The 26,966-nt window shown below is 46.1% G+C and overlaps 2 protein-coding genes across 2 annotated transcripts in view; one reads left to right on the top strand and one right to left on the bottom strand.

Annotated features, from left to right (window-relative positions):
* The window catches only part of LOC144128452 (cell adhesion molecule Dscam1-like), a 294,038-nt gene extending 277,644 nt beyond the window's left edge, over positions 1 to 16,394 (top strand). Inside the window, exons 19-27 of the mRNA XM_077661869.1 lie at positions 774 to 1,014; positions 1,261 to 1,353; positions 3,784 to 4,005; positions 6,249 to 6,557; positions 8,666 to 8,833; positions 11,039 to 11,394; positions 12,028 to 12,094; positions 13,906 to 14,089; positions 15,303 to 16,394. Coding sequence (XP_077517995.1) covers positions 774 to 1,014; positions 1,261 to 1,353; positions 3,784 to 4,005; positions 6,249 to 6,557; positions 8,666 to 8,833; positions 11,039 to 11,394; positions 12,028 to 12,094; positions 13,906 to 14,089; positions 15,303 to 15,432 — 1,770 coding nt within the window. The 3' untranslated portion in view covers positions 15,433 to 16,394. The remainder of the gene's footprint in view (positions 1 to 773; positions 1,015 to 1,260; positions 1,354 to 3,783; positions 4,006 to 6,248; positions 6,558 to 8,665; positions 8,834 to 11,038; positions 11,395 to 12,027; positions 12,095 to 13,905; positions 14,090 to 15,302) is intronic.
* Positions 16,395 to 17,413: 1,019 nt separating this feature from the next.
* On the bottom strand, positions 17,414 to 24,374 carry LOC144129860 (endothelin-converting enzyme 1-like). The gene is made up of 3 exons (XM_077663922.1): positions 24,325 to 24,374; positions 22,267 to 22,435; positions 17,414 to 19,357 (listed from the first exon to the last, which is right to left on the bottom strand). Exons 1-3 carry the CDS (start codon positions 24,372 to 24,374, stop codon positions 17,414 to 17,416), a joined length of 2,163 nt encoding a protein of 720 aa, XP_077520048.1.
* Positions 24,375 to 26,966: the final 2,592 nt, after the last annotated feature.

Here is a 26,966-nt window from a genome sequence, read left to right as displayed (position 1 = left end):
TAAACGCAATTCTGTTTCACTAGATGCACTTTCTGACGATTTGCGTTTAAGATAGCAATCCCTGCAAACTGCATTTTTTTTTCAATTTCTGCTAAGTCGTTTGAACTATTTAGGCATTCCTAAGAGCATTCATTATTAAAATTTGAACGTAAATGTCACATTTGCATGGTATAGCCACTCAGCTGATAGAAGTTTGACGACACACCACTGAGGAAAGCAATGCGATACTTTTGCAGCGAGTCATCGGCCAGACAAGATCATTTCTGACGGCAAGTAATAAATGCATTCCATTCTTCGACATGTGGTACTCCACGCAAGTGCATATGACGTGTACTTCTCTCTGGCCGCTTTTGTACACATTACTACATGCGTCATTACGAATGTTTTTATGCCGTTTTACTTTTGGAGGTGTTAAGGCAAAGTGAATTATAGCATTTCGATGAACTTTGCTAAGTTTACAAGTATTTCAACACTCTTGGCCACTTCGGCCACCTGTTCGCCAGGAAACGGGGAAATAATGCTTGGCAGTCAGCTAGCTGGTGAGAAGTAGTGGCAATAGCGCTCATTTAGGTGAATTACTAAACATGACAGAGGAGCGAAGAAACCGACACTGCGAAGCACTTGCGACTGCGCTTCATGTTTTCGGCGCATCCGTTGCTCTGCCATGTTCGGCCATTGGTAAGAGTTGGCGCACTTGTCCCTCCTTGCGTTAAACCAAACGCGCGCTATCCTGTGAACAATATACGTCTCTCTCACATACTTGGGCTTTCCAGCCGCCCTTGGACGAAGACTCCAACGGCCTAGTCCAGGGCTACTATGTCGGCTACCGCGTTCGGGACGGCAAGGAGTCCTTCGCCTACAAGACCCTGCAGAGCTCATCTGCATCTGCACTGCAGCAGTGTGAGATCACGGACCTGCGTCGAAACACGCGGTACAGCGTCGTGGTGCAGGCGTTCAATGGCAAAGGCGCTGGGCCCGCCTCGGAGGAGGCCTTCTCCCAGACGCTCGAGATCGGTTAGCAACGCCTTTACTCGTTCTGCCTCTGTCTCGCGTGCATGTAATCCGTAACACTGATTATCGAACGACCGTATAGCAACTGTGAACATACTAGTATAGTGCTGCACTGGTGGGCACCGCAAACGCTGGACAGCAACTGACGTGTTCGGACTGTCTTTGTGTCATGTTTCTACTATTGTATTTTAGCTATTGTAGTACGTCTCGGGTGCGACTCTCTGTTCTACCTTGCCTCGAAATATCCAGACCCTCCTGCGGCGCCGAACCTAAAGCTGGTGTCATCCACGTCGTCAACTGTTCACCTCAGTTGGGATGTAGAAAAAGACCAGCCGGTCAATGGTAAGCCATTTTACAGCTGAGATTCTCTGAATGAAACCTCCGTGTCTCCTCGTATTTCACAAAACTTATATTTCATGGAAAACAAAAGATTCCCGATGAACTTTGAAATTGTGAATTGTAAAATTTCAGCGCATATAGAGCATGGCAAAGGGTTTGGTAGCAAATAGAAGTTGACCGCATGGACGAAATACTTCTGTTTTCTGCTGACTCCGTTTGCCGGAGATAGAAGCTGGATTCACAACAAGGCACCGCTGCTGGGCACAGAGTAGATCATCTCAATTACATCCTGGGAGTATTTAACCCTCTGCTGGATCGATGGTAGCAATTCAACTTTTAAGCCGCGCTGAAACAGTCATGTTTTTGAAATACAAATTGAGCTGCCTGTTTTTAAGCCAACTTCACACATTATGCATGCTGGCTGTTTAACGTTACTTCGCGTTATGAGGTCTAGATAAAATTACCAAGATAATCTCACTCACTTTGCTGATGTAGGATTGATTCCGATAGATCATGTAAAACAAGTACAAAATGGGCTTTTAAACTCTACATAAGACTGTAATCTAACAACTAACGGATTCCATACATAATATGTACATACATCTTTAACCTATTCACAATATTCGCGCGTGCGTGATTGCCATTTTAAAAAGCACGCGGAGTAATCCATGAGGCGGCAGCAGCTCGAAGTGCCGTATATAGCTTTTTCATATACACAAAAAGTGCTGGAACTGAGCCAGATAAAGTAGCTTTTTGCCTGGTTTACGGATGTCACAGTTTTACCTTAACAGTAAATACGCTATAACAACATAATTAATTGTTCGCTGAAAAGAAAGCCCGCAGAGATGCAGCGTTAGAAATTCCGCCTCACTTTCAATGCGATGAGTGAGCAGAGTGCTGCTATTGATCAATTCTTAATAAGTTGCATATTCTTTGTGGTTGTTTTTATTTCGCCCCGTTCATCGGCAAACTCTGCCGCTACACGCAAGTGGTCTTCAGCTTGGTATACCTTAGACTACGTGTGGTCCTAAGTGTAGTTAAGTACATAAATAACTCTGGTGAATTGGGCCATATCGTTCTGTACACAAATAAAATCCTGGCTGAGAAGTATGAGAAAAAAAGGGGAGGCTACGTACAACGGAAAGCCGCTGCCCATGTATTGTATGTCAAGAGGGGAAACCTGCTGCTTCATCATAGCAATTCTCTTGCCCACATTTGTCTAGCATACTTCTCACTTCAAGTTGTGGACTAATATGGCCCCGCTGTACTAACTAAGACCTGTCCTGGATGTTTAGCATTGTTTTTGCGGCGATTGTCGTGTTGAGGCTGTGGTGGACTCGTACGGAGCTCAAAGCTGTTGACTGTACGCTGTGGTCAAGTAGACGACAACAGGAATTTTAAAACGCAGCCCCTAAGCGCCTGTCTGTGGGTTCAGTCGCGTCGCTGTCATCGGGGTAACCGAGCCAAACCATAAAAAAATACATATAAACATTGCCGCGATTGGGATTTGAGCCCGCGGGGCCGCGAACAGATCGGCTCCTCTAGCCACTGCAAGAGAGCACTAGGCTATCGCCCCAGCCGATCACGCCTCGTGTTGTTGTTGTTGTTGCCTCAAATACGATAGCACATACCCACGGTAGGGAATTTGCCAGGGTTTAGTGCAGGTCCTCGTGTTAAACTGCAAAACACACTCGCGGTATGCATTGCACGTCGTCATCGTCTTCTATAACTAATACATTGTTGTTGTTGTCAGCCTGTCAAAAGATGGCACATAGCCACACTGGGGGATCTGCCAAGAATCGGGTGGCTATTCACCTGAACGCAGTTAATACAAAGGAAAAACACGTGGAAGCGCAACACCGGTGGATTCTTCCTCATGAACAGAAAAGGGATGAGAGTTTTGATTTCAAAATTTTAATAATAATAAAGAGAGGGATTAAATAAAAATGATTATGTCAAAATGTAATAATTGATAAAAAGAAAAATTTTGGAACACTTAGCAAGGCAGTCGGTGAGATTCTATCAAAAAATTTAGAACAGCGGTACAAACAGATCTGTGGCTGAACTCAGATGTGGTGGCCAAATGATAGCAAGAGCTGGCTGCTCAAACTAAGGCCAATACATTCTCGCGGGCTGTGCAATGCTTATCGTCTTCTTCATCAACTAATACTACTATCAAATTATATCGTCGCCAGATGTTCCGAGGACTCAGAAAAGCGAAACAATGATCCTACGGAGCCTGAGCCACCGAAGAGATGAGCTCAAATTTCGCATCATGGAGAATCGCAATCGTCCTTAATTTTTTTTTATACCCTTAACCTTGGAAGATTTCTCTAATCTCATTTGGTCTAATATTGCGCGCTGAAATTATCGAAGGTTCGATACGTTCGCTTGGCCAGTGCCTTGCCGTGTACCAAGTGACTGCGCTTCTAGGGTTCGTGCTGTTCCACAAGCCGGAGCCCTCCCCAGCACTCGACGCACAGTCTGCGGAGGCCACGGACGAATGGCTCGAGGTGCAGACGGGCGCCGAGCGGTCGGCGTACGTGTTTCGCGGCCTGAGGTGCGGACGCAAGTACACCTTCTATGTGACGGCATTCAACGCCGCCGGCAGAGGACCCCGGAGCAACGTTGTCCACGCCAAGACGGACGGATCCAGTGAGCGCCGATTGCTGATCATATGTCCTCTCGACAATGACCATCCTGACGGATGTGCTCACTTAGTACACGCACAGTGTTTTAAGACATTTGGAAGAGATTATCGAAAGTTGTACTGAGGAGCTCTTAGTGCACGATTTAATATTTTTAATGCGGCTGCTTGTCCGCGAACTCCGCGGTATGCGCGCAAATAGAATAAAGGCCGAAAATGAGCGGTGGAAATTAAGATTTATTTATTTATTTATTTATTTATTTATTTATTTATTTATTTATTTATTTATTTATTTATTTATTTATTTATTTAACAAGGCTGAAGGCCCCCAAAGAAATTATAAAACGAGGTAATTATTGGAGTAAAACCGAGAACACAAAAATGTTGCTAAAATGCATTTCGAATAGCGATCAAGTTATCGGTGCCTGAGATGAAGACGGATAGCCGCAAGATGATGAGGAACAAATATGAACAAAAAACTTCATCGAAGCGTGCCAGAGGGGCAAAAAACTCTGATAAGTGATATTATCGGCACAAAGCGTGTCACCTAGGCTCATAAAGTCATGAAGCAGGTTGGCGGAAAATATACGCCAGTCGGTACCTCAGTAACAGCTATTCGGGCGTCGCAAGGTAGCTTACGGCTACACAGCGAACCGCCACCCCCACTGTTTCACTCAGTACGCTTGATTGCGGCCGCGGATTTCACCACTGGCGCTTATGAAGCTGCCCTATAACGGCAACGGATTATAGATCAGGAGCGTACTTCGTTCATGACCTGCTCGTCTGAAAGCTCCAACATTTTGCTGCTCGAGCGCCTGTTGAGTAATGGCGTACTCTGATCGCCGATCCGGAGCACGCTTTCTTGCTCCGCGAAACCGAGTGGCGTTTTTCAATGGGCAATTCGGATTGAGGTGTTGAGTTCTGATTAGACCACGATGGACTTGGTGCTCCTTCGCGGATTCCGGTAGACGCTCTGAACCGCCGGTTGAAATGCGCGATAAGTTTAGTTTCTTTTCCGCATTTCCCGGGTTCTCTTTCACAACTGAAGAATGATGATCGGCGATCGACAACAACATGAAAATTTGTGAATTCGGCTTCTTCTGGAATTCCCTACAATTTCTAAGTAAAGGTTTCTTCCTCCTAAAAACACAATAAATTAGTTAAATATATGGAGATGATTAGTTAATTACACTAAATTCAAACAGCATACTCGCAGTTGGTATCGTGGGGGATCAACAACGTGATTTAATTTACATAATTGCTTGGTGCTCTGGTTTATTTTGAAACTTCGGCTCGAGTTACGTAGACCGCCCCGCGTATCATAAATAATATACTATGGCAAGTAGCTCTTTCATTTATTACTCTAAATTGAAGTTTGAAGTGTAGTGAAAACACGCGAGGATAGTCTAGTGCTTGCACGATTAGCCGCAGCTGTTGAAGTGCGTCACCAATATAGTTATGGTTCTTCAAGTTCGTGTCGCCAGTTCTTTCTCTGATACCCTAAGCCCTGCTCACTCCTTATAGCATACGAAGTCATTTGTCGTTGTCAAAGAGCAAAGACTTTAGCCCGTGACAAAAATTCTTTTGGAAACAGAGCACACACATTCATTTTTTTTATTTTTATTGAGTAATGGGAAACAAAAGTGTGAAAACGCTCAGCTAGAAGCTTTCCGACATTTGCACAGCGCATGCAGTCCTAAATTGAGATTTCGGGTCATATTGAGTCATGTGTTTCCTTTTACAAGTTTACAATTTCCTTTTACAATTTACAATTTACAAAGTACAAAATTTTACAAAGTGTGTTTCTTTTAGCAAGCTGAAAAGTTGGGCTGGTTGGTGCATGATCTTGCGGCAGGAACAGCGCAGCACGAGTCAAAGAAGGGGTGGGCGGGACACGACGCTGGAGCAGCGACACGACACACGACAAGACACAAGCAGCGTCGTGTCCCGCCTGTCCCTTCTATGTCTCGTGCTGCGCTGTTCCTGCCACAAGATTGTGTTTCCTTTTGCAATTTATTCTCTCGCTTCCTGCCCATTGGTCACCTTCAATTTCGATACTCAAGCCGGTGAATCACGTTAAAGACTTAGCTGTCAATCGGGGTGTCACAATTCACTACTATCCGCGGTCGGTAGGACAGCGAAATAACGAACCGGAAAAACAATGATCCCAAACTGCAGCCTCTAGTCGATATTTGCCTTTCACACGGTTGCGAGCCCCCAATGTAAGTTTCTGTTCGCCGTCGTCTCCTAGCTCCGCTGGCGCCCCAGGAGAGCGACCTCATCGAGAGCAACGTGACCTCGGTGACCCTTCACCTGGGCGCCTGGAGGAGCGGCGGCTGCCCCATCTCCTCGTTCGCCGTGCTCTACAAGCCGCAGCCGGTCAGGGAATGGTCTCCGGCCACCACCACGCACCTCGTTCCCGACCTCCAGCAGCCGGCGGCCACCATGGTGGTGGGTGACCTGACGCCGGCCACGTGGTACGACCTCGTCGTCACGGCGCAGAACGACGCCGGTGCCACCGAGGCCGAGTACGTCTTCGCCACGCTCACGCTTTCCGGAGGTAAGTCACAGCAGCTCTCTCTGAAAATTGGGATTAGGAAAGTGGGGATTTAGTAGGTAATGGCACCCCCTGAAATTTTAAAAGCGAAATCTCTAACTCTCGTTCTAAATGTGCGCCTGAGGAATTAAAGCACTGATTAAATGAGGGGATAACACGAACATGTCTGCCTACTAAAATTGCAACCCATGCAGTACAAGTTTGTTGTTGTTGTTGTTGTTGTTGTTGTTGTTGTTGTTGTTGTTGTTGTTGTTGTTGTTGTTGTTGTTGTTGTTGTTGTTGTTGTTGTTGTCGTCGTCGTCGTCGTCGTCGTCGTCGTCGTCGTCGTCGTCGTCGTCGTCGTCGTCGTATTCGTCGTCGTCGCTTAGGTGTTGGGGGAGGGGGAGGCATAGGGAAGGGTGTACTCAAGGTCGCATGATGATCGTCAACACAAATAGGCATGACCATAAACTAATTTAAATAGGTTATGGAGAAACGTCGCCATCTGCAACATCTCTTCATGGGCCGTTAGTTAACGCAACGTTTATGCCGCAGGCCACCCATTCAGCTTTCGGGCAAGACTCACATCCGTACTAAACTTGTACGACCGATAAATTACTTCTTAGTCAATTCCGCCATTGATAACTAGGCTGATCTTCATATATCGTTAACAAAGCACTGTGCTGCACCGCAACACAGACGGATCAAACCATTTCTGCGAGCAATATGAAGCACGTAGTATCGCAGCTACTTCAACGAAACAACGCTAGGCAACGCTAGACTAGGCCGTGTAGTACAGGTGACGGGGCTTCTTGAATGGCAGCGACTAAGGCCAAGTACAGCTTTCATCTCCGCCATGATTCTTCCAGAGCCTGGAGAGGCACGTTTTCCAAGACTGTTCAGGGATGTCTCGGCGGCTGTCCTCGGCAGCCAAAACTAACGTGTTGGCAAGCTACACAAACGCGAGCCAATGGTGCTTGCGCAAACTCCCCGGGTGGATCGCTTGCTCTGCCTTTATTAAGCATCGGCAATGTGACACCACGCATGCCCACCCGCGGCGTTCTTCGAGAATGACATGGCAGTTCTTTCATGACAACCCAGCAAAATTTAGGGGAATCCCATCATAATATTTGTACCCCACGCTCAGTAACTGGCATCAAAGCAAGAAAGCATCCCCTGTTTAAATTGACTAACGCAAACTATGTAGAAAAACGAAGTTTCGAAATTCTGAACCTTCATACACTGAGAATATAGCAGATCTTGACGTTCGTGAAAAAAAAAGTTGTGCGTCTGTAACACGAACTGGCCCGAAAAGAAGTGTCCTTTTGGCAGGAACAACAGAAAATATAGCGTTTCGCTTCGACCTGCATGTTTTTTTGCAACAAATTCCAAATTGGTGCTGCAACGTATGGAAACATAAGCTACACGGCCGTGTATAGGTAAGAAAAAAACCCTCAACTGCTATTTTGAGGCATCAGCACCCTTTGCACATTCGTTTCGAACGCAAATAAGACTATGTGCACCCAGTGGCATTCATTTATGCTCCCCAAGAGCCGCTTGTGTACGCATTCACCAAGGCATGTTGGCATTGAGCCTCACGGCGATTCTTTTCTGGCTAGGTGACTTAATATTTGATGATTATAATTGGTTTTTTTGAGAGGGAAAGGAAATGGCGCAGTATCTGTCTCATATAACGGCGGACACCTGAACCGCGCCGTAAGAGAAGGGATAAAAGATGGAGTGAAAGAAGAAAGGAAGAAGAGGTGCCGTAGTGGATGGCTCCGGAAAAATTTCGACCACCTGGGGATCTTGAACGTGCACTAACATCGCACAGCACACGGGCGCCTTAGCGTTTTTCCTCCATAAAAACGCAGCCGCCGCGGTCGGGTTCGAACCCGGGAACTAATATTTGATGAGAAAAACCAAACACCAGAAGTGACATTAATTTGCGACCCTAAATACCGCAGGCTGCGCATTCCACAAAGAAGGAACACTAGGCACTATGGCGCTTGCCACGTAGCAAAATAAATCACAATTACAATCGATTTTCACAGGGTTTACGTCACTCGAGTGAGTTCTTTTGCAGTAACAAATTGCGGAGAATTGAGTCTGAAGCGCTGCCCCCTACGCAGGCACCGTGCCGCCTCCTCAGTGGACGCAGGCCGTCGACTCGCAACACCGGCGCATCCGCGTCATCATCCCCATCGTGTGCACGCTGCTGGTCGTGCTTCTCGTCTGCGTCGCCGTGTTCTACGTCTTCTCGCGCAGACGGCTGACGTCTGCACATCGGCGATGCTCAGGTAAACGAGCACGGCATCGCAGCGTCGTAAAAAAAAAAATCAATAGACACGTTTACGCAGCACAGCTGCAAAGTGGGCTGCGCGGCTCGCCGTAGTGCTCGAGTGCTTCGCATTAATTGGGACTACCGCAAGATCATTACCCCTTTAATCCCCAGTGTAGCGTATATATATATATATATATATATATATATATATATATATATATATATATATATATATATATATATATATATATATATATATATATATATATATATATATATATATATATATATATATATATATATATTACCAAAAGTGATTTCTGGCAGCTGATTTGGTCAATATAATATAAAATCACCAAAAATTGAAGAAACATAACAGGATTTAATTCACGACGTTTCGGCTGGTCCTCCAGCCGAAACGTCGTGAATTAAATCCTGTTATGTTTCTTCAATTTTTGGTGATTATATATATATATATATATATATATATATATATATATATATATATATATATATATATATATATATATATATATATATATATATATATATATATATATACGAGGGTGGCACCTGAAGGTCCGCTTACATGCAAAACATAAATACCCACGAAAGCAGCAGATTGGACTGCCATCGCCGTAGCTCAATTGGTAGAGAACCGGACGCGATATTCGGAGGTCGTGGGTTCGGATCCCACCGGCTGCATGGTCGTTTTCTCTACTGCTTTATAAGTGATTTTCGTTAATCCAATTCATTGGCAGTACAAATTAAAAAAAAATAGAAACATTCCCCTATGCACCTTGGTTTCGGTGACTGTTGGCTTCCTTCATATGTTTGTCAAACGAGCCCCTCATTTCATTTGCATTTTCTGCATATATATATAGGACCTCTAATTGTGCTTCCACCGAGCTGCGCAAAACGATCCAAATGCGCATTGTTTCGCATTCATGACATACAGACTTACCTCATTTTAGCGGCGCTAGCACATATTAGATTGTGGCTTTGAAATTGGAGCACATTAGCTAACATAACTATGAGGTATGAACTTATTTTTAGTTTCTTGATAATTTTCGAAGTTAAAGGGTCAATGTGCTGTAAAACCACTGTCCACAGGTGCTTTTGTAATTTGCCTTGATTTATGTGAAACAGTTCCGAAGCCAAGTTTCATCCCGCACCATCGCGCTGCCGGTTGGTCTAGCCTGGCGTAACGCTTCATAGGAGACAACAGAACTGCATAATCTACGCACGCCAGTCTTCTTACAGGGTTACATTTCTCCTTTTATGTACGAACCTGAACCGTCATGAAGGGAAATAACACCGGTTATATCGTGGAACATCGTACGCGGCACAGCGTTTGTCTATTTGATTCTTTATTGACCCGTGCTGTTTTCGTGCCTGAGCTATATGAAACACCAACACCGAACCGATTGGGTAACCTTGCCAGGACGTTTCTTTTTTCTTTGGAAGGTGTTACTACAACCAATCATGGTCCTCATTCTCGCAGCATAATAGGTCTACAGGGAATTACACCACGCTTCTTGCGAATGAACAGCCTCAAAGGGCTGCCGGTCTTACCAACCGTAATTTTTCCAGAGCGGAAGCCAAGATTGAGAAGTGCGCTCGTCCGCATTCGTCCGTCTTCTGTTGGTTTCCTTCCGTCGTGCTATAGCTGTCTTGATTTGCCAGCTCGCGGGCACCCGCGACCATCGAATCGCAAACCGCTCAGTGAATTTTGCCGCATTATGTGTTGGCCTATAGGTCACATAGTATAATATATTATGCGGAGCATGCTGATATCATCATTTTTCTTCTATACACCGTGTCCACCTGCTTCGTCAAGACTCCTATTATAACACCTGCCTCCTAACCCCGAAGAGCATGTGAAGCTGTTCAGGCTTTCACCCTAAAGTACGAGCACTTTCTCGCGCTTTGACAAAATGCACAACAGATGCGTGACCCATGAATTTAATAATAATAATAATAATTGGTATTTGGGGAAAGGAAATGGCGCAGTATCAGTCTCATATATCGTTGGACACCTGAACCACGCCGTAAGGGAAGGGATAAGGGAGGGAATGAAATAAGAAAGGAAGGGAGAGGTGCCGTAGTGGAGGGCTCCGGAATAATTTCGACCACCTGGGGATCTTTAACGTGCACTGAGATCGCACAGCACACGGTCGCCTTAGCGTTTCGCAATCCTTCTTTTTTACCCGGCGCGCAGACGAGCTGGATGAGGCGCCGGAAGTAACAAAGTCCATCGACACCGTTCCCATGAGTGTTTGGGAGAAGCCCAAGAGCGAGCAGCAGCAATATTTCCACCAGTCCCAACAGCAGCGGCAGCAGCGTGCCATGGAACGAGACCAGCTGTACTACCCGTCCCCTCACGACACGGGCGGACGTCAGCTGACGTCAGCGTACTCGACGGAGGGCCTCCACTCGGGCTGGGACTCGTCGCGGAGCCTCAACAGTGGCCCGGATGAGCCGGAGGACGAGCGGCTGGGACCACACCACACCTACGACGTGCCTTTCCTGCGCAGGCCGCCCGGCTCGGAGCATCAGCTGGAGCAGAGGCTGCAGGTGAGAATTTAGGGATAACGGCCCGTACACAGAAAGTTCTCTCTTTCGGTTAGAACGCAGAGTTCTGTCGGTGCTGATGACAGAAAGCTTTTTCCCCGAGGGAGTGGAGTGTTCGATGTAGCTGGGGAAAACTTGTGGGGATATATCTCTGGGAAAAGTCAATGTGTGCGGCTCAAGATAGCAAACAATGGAAGACATTCATTAGAAGCTGTAACCCCACACAGGCAACTTGGATAGGCTGAAGGAGATGGGAGAACGGCGTCCATTATTTTGACTCCACATGGGTTACGTTTCTTTACTGGGTCCTGTTTTCTTTAGTTCTATGGCCACTAGCGACCTTAAGGGTTGCACTATCAGCCAGGCGAATAGAAAAGGAAACCTTTCGGTTTGGTCTGGCCTGGTATTGCGGCGAAAATTCTCCGCCTGCATTTCATATATTATTTATCTTAACGCATTCTTTGGAGGAATAAATTTTCTAAAACATAGTTGCATAGTGTCCTTCTTCGCCAATCGCCGTCACCTGTCCCACAACTGCTATAGTATTGCAAGATGAATTCTATACACCATCACTGTCATAGAGTGAAATATTAATTTTTTCTTTACCTACATTTTGTCTATTTTGTCTTTTCGCAGCTAGGTACGCAGAATGACCTAATAACTTCTACAGAACTTCTTGAAAAACACATCTATTCCAAACCTGGTAAGCTCTCATTTCAGAACTGTATTGAAGCGGATGATTGGTATATTTCCCTCTCTCTTTGTGCCTTATTCTGTGGCTTCATTTGCCCTATATATAATGCAATTCCATTCATCAGCCATGGTTTGTTGATGAAGCTAACAGAGGGATAAGGGAAGATGACACAGCTCTTAAATGCCAGTAAAGCTGCAAATGAACCTAGTTGATTTTTAATGCTGGACTTGCTTAGTGCAAGGAGTGCGAACCAGTGTTTAATAACACCTCAATCCTCCTTCGGTCCCAGGATAAGATGCAAAAGAAGCTTTTTGAAGCCCTTTTCGTGAAGTTTATAAATAAAGGCAGATGCGTAAGTGACCCGTAAGTCACGCTGAGGAAGCAAGAGGTCGACTCCTTAAGGAAGTAAAAATGTGGACACTCTGCGCATGCCTAACAACCATAGACGAAAAGAAACAGACCCAAGTACCCGGAAGTCATCAATTTTTGTCGCGTTATTTCATTTTTTCATGTTTTCAACAGCTAATATAGAGTGCATTACCTGCACAATAAAAATCAGTATAGAGTTGGCGCTCTGTCTGTCTGCGTGATGTTTTCATCGCTTGTTCTTTTGTACACAAAGGAGCGCACAAAGGAAGTCAAGCATGTTATTGTGCCTTTGCTTCAATTAGCCACAGCTACTGCGCTTGTCAGCGAGAACGTCATCAACCAACTTTCAGCAAGGCATTTCCGTGCTTGTTGTTCTCACAGTGTTTCGTCAAAATAATAGGTTCGTGAGCTGTAGCTACTTCACAAAAAGAAAATTATGAGCAACTACTGAACCCTGGAATCTAATTTCCACTCCTTCGATTCTAAGGGTGGCTCTTTTTAAATTGCGCCACGGAAACTTTCATAAGTGTCTCAATGCACTCAGCACAGTTGTCTTCAATAGCTGCCTATAGGAAGGTCAACCGGGCCAGAAACGACCGGTTTTTGGTAAGACCAACTAAAAGACAAGCAAATATAAACGAAGTGTCAACAGTGAGAGCTACTAAGTTGTAAGCCATTCTTGCTCTCGCATGAGCCTCAATTCATCCAGCGTCGTTGCGTCCTTCAAAGAACTTACGCCGCTGCGATGAAAGTACTTAACGAATGAATAACTTAACCGCAACTTCACCCTATTTTCTCCTAACTCTATGCCAATTCTGTGCCCCTTTTAATTATCAAATTGGTTCTTACTTATTTTTTTTATAAATGAAAGCTAATTGAGAACACTAGGTTTCTAATCTACTGATGATATAATGGTAAAACATACTAGCAAAACGTTTAAATTAACTTAAGATCTCACAAATGGTTTAATGGCTTATGGTGTTTAACGTCCCAAAGCGACTCAGGCTATGAGGAACGCCATAGTAAAGGGATTTGAAATTTCAACCACCTGGGGCTCTTTAACGTGCACTGCAGAATTAGGGCAGGAATACTGCATGGAGCTCATCGAAAGATGCTGCCCGGTGGCCGGCAAGCTGATACCATCTAGATGCTGTGCCAGGCAGTGCTGCAGGAACGATGTCTGCAAGCACAAATTAATCAGTGAGGCCCATAGACTGACATCACACAGTACACGGGCGTCTAGAATTTCGCCTGCATCGAAATTCGACCGCCGCGGCCGCGATCGGAGCCGGGTCTTTCGGGTCAGCAGCCGAGCGCCATAACCACTGAGCCACTGCGGCGGACTAAAATCTCACAAAACCTAATGCACCAGCTTACTAGCGTTTCTGTGCAGAAGCTGTGCCGAATTTGTTGGCGGCTTCCAGAATTTCAGCATCTGCTCTCCTGCGCAGCCACAGTGTACATGTCGCCAGAGAAGTTCAACAGCCTGCGCAAGTCGCTCCAAGCAGTGAGCATCATCGAGGGCTACCCCAACGGAAGCGTCTCCTACGTTTACTCTCGTCCGAAGAAGAAGCACTGGAGAAGCCAGGAAGAAGAGGCGATCTACGCTGAGCACAAACTGCGGAAGCTGGCCAGGTGGGGGCGGCAGTGTGTTCATAACTCAGATCCTGCATGTTCAAAACGGCCGAGCTACGGTCCCATATCACTGCGCGTTAAATAACCAAAATGCATGAAACGTCAAAACAAGATATTTAAGCAGTACAGTCGGCTCGTGTCTTGCGCCATGTCTAGCTTTCTCGGGCAAAAATTTTGAAAATTGAGAAACTGCAAGACACTGTTTCTAAATATTGAAGGTAATGGTCTCTTATTCTGATATGTTGCAAAATCTTTCTTTTAAAGTGTTTCCATCGATCGCATTGAACAGTTAACACTGCCATGAAACACCAATGGGAAACGCTTTTGACGATATAAAAAGCGTGAATAGAAAAAATCAAGTGATATGTGGGTGTGTTGATTGTACAGTGAAACATGACATTATATGAAAAAATTGAGTTCATAAAAAGTTTACCGCTCAAAAATGCTTCTGTCCAGAATTGCTGGGTATGAGTGGATGGTAAGCAACCGTTTCTCAAAAATGATATATTGTACACGTTCGGTAGGATTCTGTTGTGTAATTTGTTTCACAATGCTCTGCATTGGACGATCTAAATAACAGAACTACATGTTCACCCGCGTGCCCCGCCACTTCCCTTGGTCAAATATGACGCCGCTGCCATATGCTTTCCAGCTAACAAGTTTGAAAGAGAGCCGATTCCACTGCTTGCTTTCGTCTTTGCTTCTCGGCCATAGCTTAAGGAGCACGTCGGCTCGTCAAAACGCTTGGTCTCACAATGCGTACACCTGTGCCAGAGCTTCGCCGCTAAGTTTAGTGGGGGCGGTGGCGCCCTCTAGAGATAGCTTATGGTACTCGACGGCGCCAAGTTGATGTAAGCATGCTTGGGCCTTTGCCGCTGGTCTGGAAACACGTACTGCTGCGCCAGAGTTTCGGCGCAAGATTTAGATGGTGCGTTGGTGCCCTCCCAGGCTTCTTGGACGCTCCACGAACTAGCGACGCGCGCCAAATTCAAAAGACGAGACGTGTAACATTACGACTAATCAATTTTTATTCGTGTGCGGAGCATGTGTGTTCTTGCTAAGTAGACCTTGGCAAGCCCGGCGAGGTCCTCGTACCATCAGCGAAACCAGGCTGAGAATTTCTTAGGCGTCCCCTATATTCGACTTACTAAAGCCACAACACCGTCGTTTGCCCGTTCGCGTTTTTATTTAAGCAACCTGCTATGTTTTTCAGGTACGCCGAGGAGGTCAAGCAGGCACAGCTGGACCCTCAAGACAGAGGCTTGGAGTTCAGTGCCGAGGCCTACGAACTTTCCGAGGCAGAGTGTGACATGCCTACGAGACGCTTCTCAATGCAGAGATAGAAGAAAACATGTATCGCGGGTACATCTATACCGTGACTGCCACGACGAAGTTTGTGCCTGGCCAAGAGCCACCCCAGCCAAACAGAGACCGCACGCTTCGTGCAATGGTCCGCCGTCTACGCACGGGCTGCCACACGCCATGATGAACGGCGCCTTTGATAAGTGATCCGTTTGAGCCAAAATCAAGTGCACATCAGTGAAAAAAAAATTAATAACAAAGCTAAGCTTCAAAGGCTATCTTATAGGTTGCACTGCAGGTTTAGTCCATATAATAATAATTGATTGAACACAACACACAGCAGCGCGCTTCACAACTGCGAATGATACTGTGGCCCTTACTGCAAGAATAGTTCATGGGATGAGGCATTTCAACGTTTTCACATAAAAAATTTACGCACTAACAACTGCCACATTCTAACAGCCGCCAGGTTATCTTACAAAACTGAAACTAAAGGCGCACGGAGAAATCACGAATTATGTAACTTCTCTTCGCTTAAAAATTTTGGTGTACTGTGTGCAAAAAGCTTGCCTTCACGTCATTTTTTCTGCCATCTATCGGCAATCACACGATGAGAGAGACAAAGAGTGGGGTATAGGACTTCTGTAGTCAAACTCTTCAGCGACAAAGGGAGAGGTTTTCGCAAAATACGCTGTTTATTAGGTAGGAGCACGACGCTCAGTGCTTCAATGTTTGTGAAAGAAACGCTCTTTCAAGGCACAGAGTAATGTGCTCGAAACTGGCGCCAAAACTAGAATAATAGCGTACAGCCACTCTGAGAAAAAAAAAAGCCAGCGTTTTGTACCGTGTCATCCTAAATGAATGTCACCTGTACGTCACTGTGTTACAAGCTTTAGCAAAAACAAAGTTGTCATACTGTTCTTTGTACGCACAAGCAGTTGCAGAGACGTATTTTCCTTGTTGATATCAATAAATTGCATTTGAAAGAAATTTCCTTTTTTCACTTCTTGTCTCCACGATTTTAGTTTGCTGCGATTATTCGTCAGTATAATAGACACCCTTTATGTGCTCCAAAAGACGTCGAGCAACGTTTCTTTAGCTGAAGAAATTGCGTTCACAAGTATATTTTACTAATCATTTTGTTGTTTAACACAGCATGCGGTTAACACATCAGTCTAAAATGCAGCTTTCATCTTTCAAGTGCTTACTGAAGAAACTGCGTTCACAAATACCTTTCACTAGTCATTTAGTTTTTTAACACTTCATGCGGTTAGCACATCAGTCTAAAATTCAGTTTTCATCTTTCAAGTGCTTACAACTAAGCATCAAGTACGTGCAGGGCTTTAGCTTTTTGCGGGAAGAGAATGTTGTTGCTAACGTATGACCCGTTGCGAAAAGTAAATGTAAAGCGACTCTGTCGAAAAAACTGATTTGAATTCAAAACGTAACTGTCGATATTTACTGGTGTATTGAGTAATTCACAAGTAACAATTAGGCTGCTTCTATCTGTTAAGGATGCATGAAATGAGGGCGATAAAGTTCATTTGTTTCGATAATGTTGCCTTCCATTTAATTTTGACAACACCTGCACTGCGTCTAAGTGGTTTACGAGCAGTACTCCAAAACGGGAACAAATATCACAAATTTTGTAGCACGCAACGACTGCTGCCGGGAGAAAACAGTGGCAGCCCTTAAAGAGAAAAAGTCACTCTAAAAACAAAACATTCCAAACGCCAGCAGATCATTGCGTATTTTTTTATGACGAACAAATTTCAATCGTCGACATTAACGCAAAACATGGCATCATCATGTCTCTTACGATGGCAGTCGTGCCACGTCAGAGCTCATTACAATGACAAGCAAAGAAAATAATGTGTGCTGCCTTTTCAAAGCACAGTCAGAATACGGCCAGCAACCACCGTGCACACCACTCGACAAGAATACTTCTAAAGCAAACAACGAATATCTCTGGAATAACGCAAAGCCTTAACGAATGGCGGCTCAAATGCACCGCCCACATTGTTAAGGGGGAAGCATCCAGCACTTCTTCGATGGGTTCATCGGCGAGTCCTGTGGACAGTCGAACACCCGCGCAAAGTCGGCGCTGTGCCTCACAGGCGTGTTGCACAGCTCCTCTCCGCCTTTCTCTCCGCACAGCAGGTGGCATCCGAATATGAAAGGAACCTTCTCGCTCTTGAAATGTGGCATGTCCATCACCAGTGGATCGTCACGTGGCTTCTTGGACCTCGCCTTCTCGAACAGGCGCAAAATCACCCCTGCGGACGCTATAGCAATTTGAAGATTCTCGTCAATGGGCCCTGCAGACTTGCCGAAAAGGCAATCGTGGTTGGCCCGGTAGACCTCGTTGGCTTTTCCACTGCCCTCGATGTAGTCGCGAATCAAGGCGGCTGCTATGCGCGCGCCGAGGCCACCGTACCGGATCGCCCAATGAGCGTCGCTGGAGAATACAGGGAATAGGAGGTCGGGCATCATAAGGCGAAAGCCTTTGAACTTGATATGGTCGCGCTTGTTATAAATGATGTAGGGATCTGTTATTGCAGAGCCCTTTTTACCGTGCTCCACGACAAGCATCCAATTTTTAAGCGGGTCCCGGGTCATGTCGGGGTAGTTTGTGTATGCAGAAAGGTAGCCGCCGGGCCGGGATCTCTCTAGGATGAGAAAAGCGGCTTTGAAATAATTTGTGTTCGTTGCCCGAGCCACAACAGAAGAATTTCCGCCGAGAAGCATTGACAACTCTTCGCGAATGTCTTGCGCTAGTTTCTTTACATCGTCATAAGGCACGGCTTTTGATCTTAGGAAAAAATAGTTTATGGCGTAGCCGAAGATACTGTAACTGACTGCGAAGCAGTTTCCACGCAAAAGATTCCTTGCATCTTCGGCGTTCCCGTAAAAGCTCTCGAGAATGCGAGGTTCAGTGAAGCCAATGAGATTTTCGACGGCAAGTCCTTCAACGATGTCGTTCATAACTGCGTCTCCGTATTTCTGGTGCAGCCGGAAAACTGCCGCAAAGTACTCAACGCCCACGATGGAGACTCCTCGGGCGCCGCTGACACTGACACCTCGGTAGCTCTCGTACAGCGAGTTCCACTTCTCCAGCGACACTGTTGGCGTGAACTGGAGGAATGCCGTTGCGTTGGAATATCTCTTCTTGTTCCTCCTATAAGAGTCGTTAGAGTAGCGGACGAAGAATTCGGCCATACCTTCAAGCTGCTTAGTCAGTTCGCTGAGACGAGAATGATCCGTGCCACCGAAGCTTTCAAACAGAACTTGCACGTGATTAGCCAGTTGTCTTGTCCTGGACAGAGTGGCGAGGGATCTCATTTTGTCAGCGAACATACCCCACTGGCCGAAAAACAAGAGGTACGCCGAGGAGTTGGTTTTTACGGTCGTGAGTTGTATGAAGACAGGCATGTTCACTCGCTCCGTCATGAAAAACATGACATTGAGGAAATCTGGCTTGGGATTCCGTCGCGGCCAGGCAATGCCTGCACTTTGCAGTGCCTCCTTGACACCGGGAACGTTGGAACTGTTCAGAACGCTCAGGCATGCCTGCCAATAGACGGCCGCCTTGTGAACGGACGACTGCTCTTCCTTGGGCACATAGAGTGATTCGAACTTTGAGGCCACGGTGAGGGCGAACCTATCCCAGGCCAGGGCGAGCACAGTGTCTCCGGGATTATTATTGTCGTTCCACGAACCGCAGGCGTACTCGTAGAAATTGTCGCATGGATTTTTGTCCTCGTCCATAGCGTCAAGCAGTAGCTTGGTGTAATTCAAGCAGGACTCCGTCGTGCACACCGTCGCGCCAAGGGCCTGCGGACGCCTGTTTCTCTGCCAGATGACGTAGAAGGTGGTGCTGACGAGAGCCATGCAGACTAGAGCCACTGCGACAGTTGCAACGTAGATGAACCTGGATGGCGCAGCCTTCCTTTGGGGCGATGTGGGCTGCGTAGTACGGAGCAACAGCAGTCTTTAGAGGAAATCCCGGCAATACAGCACTGTTGTTTTCAATCTGACAGCGGTACAAAACTGATTGTGCGAAACGCATATGCTCCGCGATTCCTGAGAGCCAGCTAGCTGCGTGTGTTGAATGGGAGCGAAGTGGAAAAGGCTCCGCTAAAAGTGGCATTCACACCTTCACCTCCTGGTCATCATTCGCTTCTGAGAAACGCCTCTCGTGACCAGGCCTTTGGTGTATCTGTACCGCTATTCGCACGAATGAAGCAGTGGCGTGAGGGATGCGCAGTAGCATCTGCGAAACAAAGCTAAACTTAGTGTGCGCTAGAAAACACGCTTGATTGCTATGTTGGACAAGAAACGTCTAACAAAAGAATACAGAATTATTTTACTGCCTTACTGCTAAGTCGGCACAATAACGGCCATAACATATGTTCGAAAAAGCACAGCTGCTTTCTTAGTAGAAAGGTTGAACAGCCAAAGTTATCTGCTGGCCAAGAATTTTTTGCACGACTGCCTTGGTGATTCTGATAGCTAGAACTGGCTCTCTGAAAACGCGTTTAGTATGCTATTTCCTGGCGTACTCATATGCTCATGCAGGTATCAGTAAGACTCCAAGATAAACAGAAGCCGGCAACTCAATAAATATAAATGAAGCGCCTAGTGCGTGTCCTCTAAATTTGTTAAGTGCAGTTCATGAAAAAATTTTAACTAAAATGACAAAAATTCATAAACTGTGCCGAACATTCTTCTGCGCTGTAGACGGCTGCTTAGACTGCTTTAAAGTTTGCAACACCAAAGGAAGGCTGTCGATTACAATTCAGTGATTAAAAAATTCCTACCGGGCTAGAGAACGTGTCAAGTGCAACCATGAATGCCTGTCTTTTAACATAAAAGCCTTAGACCTCCTGCAACTAGTAATATTCTCCTTTGGTAACTAGTGATACGTTCCTTGTATCAGTACTAGCAGTGGATGCTTGCTTGCATGCGAAAGCGCTACGAACGGCTAGGACTTACTAATCACTGACATAACTTCCAACACATTTGTAGCAATATGATTTCATTCCACTTACAAAGTGTAATGCCCACTGGACGTATACCCCACCATTCTTAAATGTGAGAGACGCTTCTTCTTTGCGAGGTAACCAAAGTTTCAGGATTTGTGAGCTAGAGCGCTGCCTACATATCCCGTGCGTTGAAGTACGCACGGTTGAAGTACGCACGCTGCATAGCGATACTGAGGCGGCATAATACAACGACTCTGAATCAGATTCCATTTGATTCGTTTTATATTTCCTTCCCTTCGACACTGACTGATTTTAGAGAGCTTTAGTATAGCGTTAGCGTGATAGCGGGGCAAAGGAAAAATACGATACTGTGCCGCAAGCAACTTATTCCGGGAGGGAGTTTTAGCATAACGTACTGATATCGTTAAGCGCGATTTACTTTACGTGGAAGCGAAAGGCCCTCTTAAAGTGATAGCCACTGCCACTAATTTGTCAAAATATTTCATAAAAGACTCCTCCTCTATAGAAAATTTTACATAAGGGGATGTAATGCACAAAATACTTTCTTTATGAATTTAATACAGATTGCCGTGTTAATTGTTTATATGCATAGAACAGCGTGATAAAGCTCGAAACCTATTGCTGGTCCGTTCCGAGCAATTGCAGGCGGTTTCAGCGCACCAAGAGGTCTCATTAGCCCACCGCTAGCCAGAATCGAGATTGTTATCTCAAAAACTAGGCTACATTACCCCTTGCACTTTGTCGTCGAAGCAAGGCCTTGGTCAAAACGAAAAGCAACAACACCACCAGTTACAGGTAAACATGACGGCCATAGCTGCAACGACTGCTTATCCCGCTGGAGCTGGCGTCTCTCGTTTGGAAAGATGCCGCCATGTTTTCTCGCTTATCGCACAAAAGCCGCAAAGCTAACGTCTGAAAATTGCGTGCGTACGCTAAAGCTATTCCCCAGTTAACTTTTTGAACATTCGATTTCTGGGCTCGTTATTCCGCTAAGCATGCATTCAAGCAATCACTGCTGTACTAAAACTGTTTATTGATTTAAGCCCCACAGGCGTGGCTTTGTACAACTCATAGGTCCACCACGGTCAGTTTGTCGATCATTTCGCTCTGCCAGTTTCACTGTAGCCCTCAAGTGCTGCTAATCCCAGTTCCACATGAGCACAGCCTACGTGTCCCATATAGTGCCCACTGTTGGTACCACATATCTCCCATTGCTCAAGCGCACTTTGATAACAATGTCTTTGGTCAGCAGCTGAGCGCGGAACGACGAATGGATGCCATTTTTCCTCATAAAAAGCCTCTCATAGACCTACCACGGCCAAACCTTTAACTCTATCGCGTTAATGGTCCCGTTACCCAGAAAATCCGGCGTCGGCGTTGTCGGCGTAGTGAGCGAAATATCGCGAGTATGACTCTGGCGGGTGGTCCCCAGAGAGCAGTCTAGAAGCCTGGTGGGCCGCCTTGGTCACGTGAACTTGCGGCGTCATCACAACCTGCCCAGCGGATCATGAGCAAGCTGCCCATCTTGACAGGTGACAGTTAAATTAGTGATTGACCGCTCGGGAAGAGCAGCCTGGGCTACACAAGGCCCACCGCTGGGAGCTCCTGCCATTGCAGGGCAGATTAGGAAGTTTGCAGGCATAGGGTGGGCGCAGTTGGCAAAGGACAGGGCTAAGTGGAGAGACATGGGAGAGGCCTTTGCGCAGCAGTGAGTGTGGTCAGGCTGACGACGATGATGATTAAAGAAGAGAATGACCTTCTGCATATATGGGAATTAGCCCATTAACGCTATCGCGTCATGCCCTTAAGGCGGAGCCTAAGTGTCCCCTCCAGTTTTTTTCCCTCGCATTAGCGTGACGGCGTTCTCACCGACTCGGTCGCAGCAATTTGCGAGGGCATCGAGGGAGTGGGCGTTGGATAGAGGCGCCCGGAGAATCGCAGGAAGCGCAGGGTCCAGTCGATCGCTCGCGGCGTGGGCGGAGAGTCGGGCGAACCCGACCTGCTGTCCATGGGAGGCGACAGCGGTGACGGCGGCGACCTGTGCGTACGTTCGCAAGCGCAACAGCAATCACTAACTCAGACACATTCCATGTGTGGCTGCGCTCCAGTGTTACTCCGAGCGAGACGATAGAACGGAAGCGGAACACAAACGCACAAGGACAGAGAATGTCATCAAACTGGCCCGCTACGATGTCCTGTTTGAAAAGTCGCGTAGAGTTAAACGGATTACTTGAGCATCCGGTGAACAGGAAACGTGCATTTCTTCCGCAATACACGAGACCTCTGATCAAGCACAAACACAGCAGATAATAGTAGTGTCGTCGCAATCAAGAACACATCAAACAATGATTATCGCCTTTCGTGTACATAGCGGTGGCTTTAAAGATGAGGAGCGGTTAGCCTTACTCGTGTACGTATATAGCTTTTGTCTGAACTTATAGGAGCGTCGGGAGCGCAGCGTGGGACATTGAAGTTAGAGGCGGTACGGAAAACACGAATCGCCTCTCTGCTTTACCTGTGTCTCTTGGTAGGCTCGTTGTCATTGTCGTGCATGACTCTTACGCGGGGCTTCTTCCTTTTGCCGTGGCGCGGACTCCGTGGCGAGCCCTGCGTTCGCCGCGAACGCGGTGATTTGCGGGACGTCCTCGGGGATCTTGGAGACGTAGGGCTCTTGACGTCGTCCGCCATGGCTGCCCCAACCTTTTCTTCTTCTGTTTCGCTCGACGCTGTTCGCTCCTCGTCGTCGTCTTCACAAGACTGAGCAGAGCACACACCGATGGTAGCCAACGAAGAAATGAGGGATGGTCGCAGTCATCAGCTCAGCTTAGTGAACGTGGACTTTTGTTATCTGTGGGCTCTTATTGTTGCACATATTTTGAATCGAAATGCATTCGTAGACAGTGTGCTCTTAGCTCCTAAATACTGATGTAAACATAACAAAGTAATCTTCAGCAATTCTGAGAAGGAGCAAATGTTAACGACAAGGTATTGGAAATATTTAGTAAATACTTATATTCACGCCAAAGTAATCAACTCAGCACAAAATCATAAGACCGAAATTAGCAGAAGAATAAAAATAATGCACAGTACGTTTTGAATGTCATTATCAAGTAATGCACATCCATATGCGTACGTGGTTTTGAAACAGAAATTTCAGAAGCCACATGTACTGCTGGTACGCACCTTGGTAACTTGAAGGCGTGCAAAAAGGCTAGGCAGGGAGAGATGGATAATAAAATGACTGCTGCAAAGAGACAGACAGAAATCGTCGTGTGTCAGAATAATAATAATAATAATAATAATAATAATAATAATAATAATAATAATAATAATAATAATAATAATAATATTAATAATTGGTTCTTTTGGGGGAAATTAAATGGCGCAGTATCTGCTCATATATCGTTGGACACCTGAACCGCGCCGAAAGGGAAGGGATAAGGAAGGGAGTGAAAGAAGAAAGGAAGAAGGAGGTGCCGTAGTGGAGGCCTCCGGAATAATTTCGACCACCTGGGGATCTTTAACGTGCACTGACACCGCAAAGCACACGGGCGCCTTAGCGTTTTTCCTCCATAAAAACGCAGCCGCCGCGGTCGGGTTCGAACCCGGGAACTCCGGATCAGTAGTCGAGCGCCCCAACCAGCTGATAGCTAACAGCTGAACTCAAAGAATGGCAGAGCGGCCACCCAGCGGAAGGAAGCCTTGCCGGCTGCGGCAGGGAATAGGAAAGAGCGACGAGAATAGGAAATGGCTGGAGAAACATGGCGGCGGCGGGCGCGGGACAAAGCTAATAGGTGTCAATGGAAGAGGAAGGCTTTTGTCCTGCACTGAACTATACTCGGCTGACGATAATGCTGATGCGCTGTACTGTTTGTGCGCTGTGAGCAAAAATGAACACGCACCAACGCGCCCCAATTTCTGCTTTACTGGATGTTGATGAAGATGACGACGATGATGATGGCCATCATGGGGGTCATCATGGGGGCCACCAGATAAGAACGCACGATTCCTGCGTCGTCTAGAAGTATCGCCCGTAAATCGAACGCATTGCTACCGCAAACAAAAACGGTTGTTTGTGGACTAGCTAACGAAGCCAGGTGACAGCATGGGCCGTGAATGCTCGATAGAGAACTGAACGTCGCTTTTATAGTTTCGCGGTGGTATTGCAAGCGAAACTCAAGCTCTGTTTAACCCACCGGTCAACGCACCTGTCCGTCCGGAGGTAAGATTAGACATCACTAAGAAATTCCACCGCGGCTGCCTAATTACAGATTAAGGGCAATGAGTAAGTGCCCCTAATTCTGCCACTCTTGAACATAACGCACGAAAGATCGCACTCCACCACAGTTATCAGTGCACTAGGCTGTATGCGATTCTCTACTGAGCGTCACTGAACGATAGATTTGGTTAGTTTTTATGTTTTTTATCAAAAGCAGATGTCGCAAACACGCTCGAAACCACGCCACGCGCGCTATGGGCAAATGTGCTGGCGGCTATACGTCTTCTCAAGAAAGTATATCCTGCCTAATTTATATATGATGAGATGCACCGCCAGAGCTAGTATCAACGCGTAGTTTCAGTATTCACATTATTAGTTTTATTTCCTTCGATTTCCTTTCAAAAATTTTTATGTTGACAATGTATGGCCACTTTGTCCGCCTTCGGTGCACCCTAAAAATTTTTTTGTTAGAAAAAGATGTGCTCTTAAAAAGATCAGCAGTTTTAAAAACAAATAAGCGCTTCCAGTTATCTGCGTTATCAGACGCTCGATGCTTCCTGCGGCGACTACCTCATAACTACAGTTTCCGCTTTAAATGAAGTAGTAAAAATGTCAAATTTTTAAAAATTTTTAGCTTTTCTCTAGGCTTAAATTCCGCTACGTAGCGTGAATCGCGGTGCTTACACATGTGACGTTGCCTTACACTGGGCTATAAAAGGGTCCAACATAGTAGCTATTAGAGAAGTTATTACATGCTTCAGTACAGATCTCTGCCCATAATAGGCTGACGACATGTCATGGGCTCTTTTTTTATTCTAATAATCATTTTCAGCCCTCCTTTGTTCTTTTTAGATTGTATTGACTTTTATAGACAGCAATAAACGAAAAACCTTCAAGAGTTCACAAAATGGCGTTTCAAGGGAGCACACAATCTAACAGACGAAACAGCAACTCAGCTGCCTTTCTCAGGTGGCATTTGTGTACAACTTTTCTCGCCACTATTTATTCCCGAGAAAAGTACCTCGCTCAGATAAAAAGCTTATTTCTAGGCACAATGCCTGGTTGCGAGCGTTTTTTTTTTCTTTTCTTGCTGCTAGGTCGCTCTTACCTACAGCTGTAAATCAGCGAGTAATCCGCCCTATCAATGTAATTCATCAAAATGCGTCGACACGAAAAGATGAGCGAAAGGCAAGCTGTAATGGAAACAAGGCAGTCTTTTGAACCCGCAAAGCTGAAATGGTTACCAGGAGAGTGCGGACACAAAGTACCGGGTGCCTGAGCAGTGAGCTGCCATTTATGACAAAAAAAACCCCCAAAAATATTTAACTACTGCCAACGTACAACAATCTGATTTTAGATGCATAACGCCTTGACTACCAGTTTTCTAACGTATACTGCTGCTACCTGCAAGAAGAACGTCTTGATGTCGTATGCGAACAGCAGCCACTTTAGCCCATGACACGATGCACTGAGCTGCCAAGGTTTCAGTGCTCGTCAGTCTCCAAAATGTGGCGTTTCTGCTTTCAATGAAAGCGCACATGAGCTTTGACCATCAGGATAAACTTCGAGGTGTCGCGTGCTTGCCTCACTGAACTTAACTCGCATGCGTTCCCACACGCGTTGAATGACGGCAGTGACTCCGTGACTTAAGTAATCATAGATAACGCGAAGTTGTAGACAATTTTTGCAGAGGCTAAAAGCAAAGACCGAAGCAAGGAAGGAGACGCGACGCACCATCGATCGCGTACCGCCTCATTAACCGCAACCCCAACAAAATTTGGTATGCGTTAATACTACGGCCAATCGATGGACTTTTTTACATACGAGCCTAACGCTTCGGTCTTCCAATCTTGGTTGGGTTGCTATGTCGGCACGCGTCCCCTCCTGCGAAAGTCGAGAGATCGAAACTTTCGCAATAACCGAGGCCTCCGGCACGTTTAATTTCATGTCGCTCTTGACAGGCCGGCCTTTTCGAGTCGCCCTACGCTTAGCGCGAAGAACTGCGGTGCACAGTGTTCGTGACGCAATATTTCTACAACGCAGTGTTCACTGAATCGATCGGGCGGCGTAATTGTCAGAGGCGGAGGGAAATGGTCGAATAAACGAGGTTGACGTTGACGTTTAGGTTGAGGTTGGCGTTTATTATAATTGGCGTTTACCGCAGAGTGGAAACGGCAGGTTGTTTCACTCAAAGAAAGAGCTCCCTACAGAACGATTATTATTCCAGAACAAGCATAAAGAAATAAATAAAACAAGAAGCATGGGTAGGCGCCGCAATCGTAAAAAAACACGAAATATAAACCCCACTCCACCTGTGAGCGGCGATGTCAGACTCGGTTTGGCTTTTTTG

The sequence above is a fragment of the Amblyomma americanum genome, chromosome 4 (assembly GCF_052857255.1).
Source record: "Amblyomma americanum isolate KBUSLIRL-KWMA chromosome 4, ASM5285725v1, whole genome shotgun sequence".
Taxonomy (NCBI): Eukaryota; Metazoa; Arthropoda; class Arachnida; order Ixodida; family Ixodidae; genus Amblyomma; species Amblyomma americanum.
This window is presented reverse-complemented; position numbering and strand designations above follow the sequence as displayed.

Excerpts from the sequence above, each read along its gene's own strand:
- LOC144129860 (XM_077663922.1), bottom strand. The coding sequence starts at position 24,374 with ATGACCCCCATGATGGCCATCATCATCGTCGTCATCTTCATCAACATC. Across the intron at positions 22,436-24,324 it reads GTCATCTTCATCAACATCCA|GTCGCCGCCGTCACCGCTGT; the intron begins GTAAAGCAGAAA and ends ACGTACGCACAG. Across the intron at positions 19,358-22,266 it reads AAATTGCTGCGACCGAGTCG|CCCACATCGCCCCAAAGGAA; the intron begins GTGAGAACGCCG and ends CGTACTACGCAG.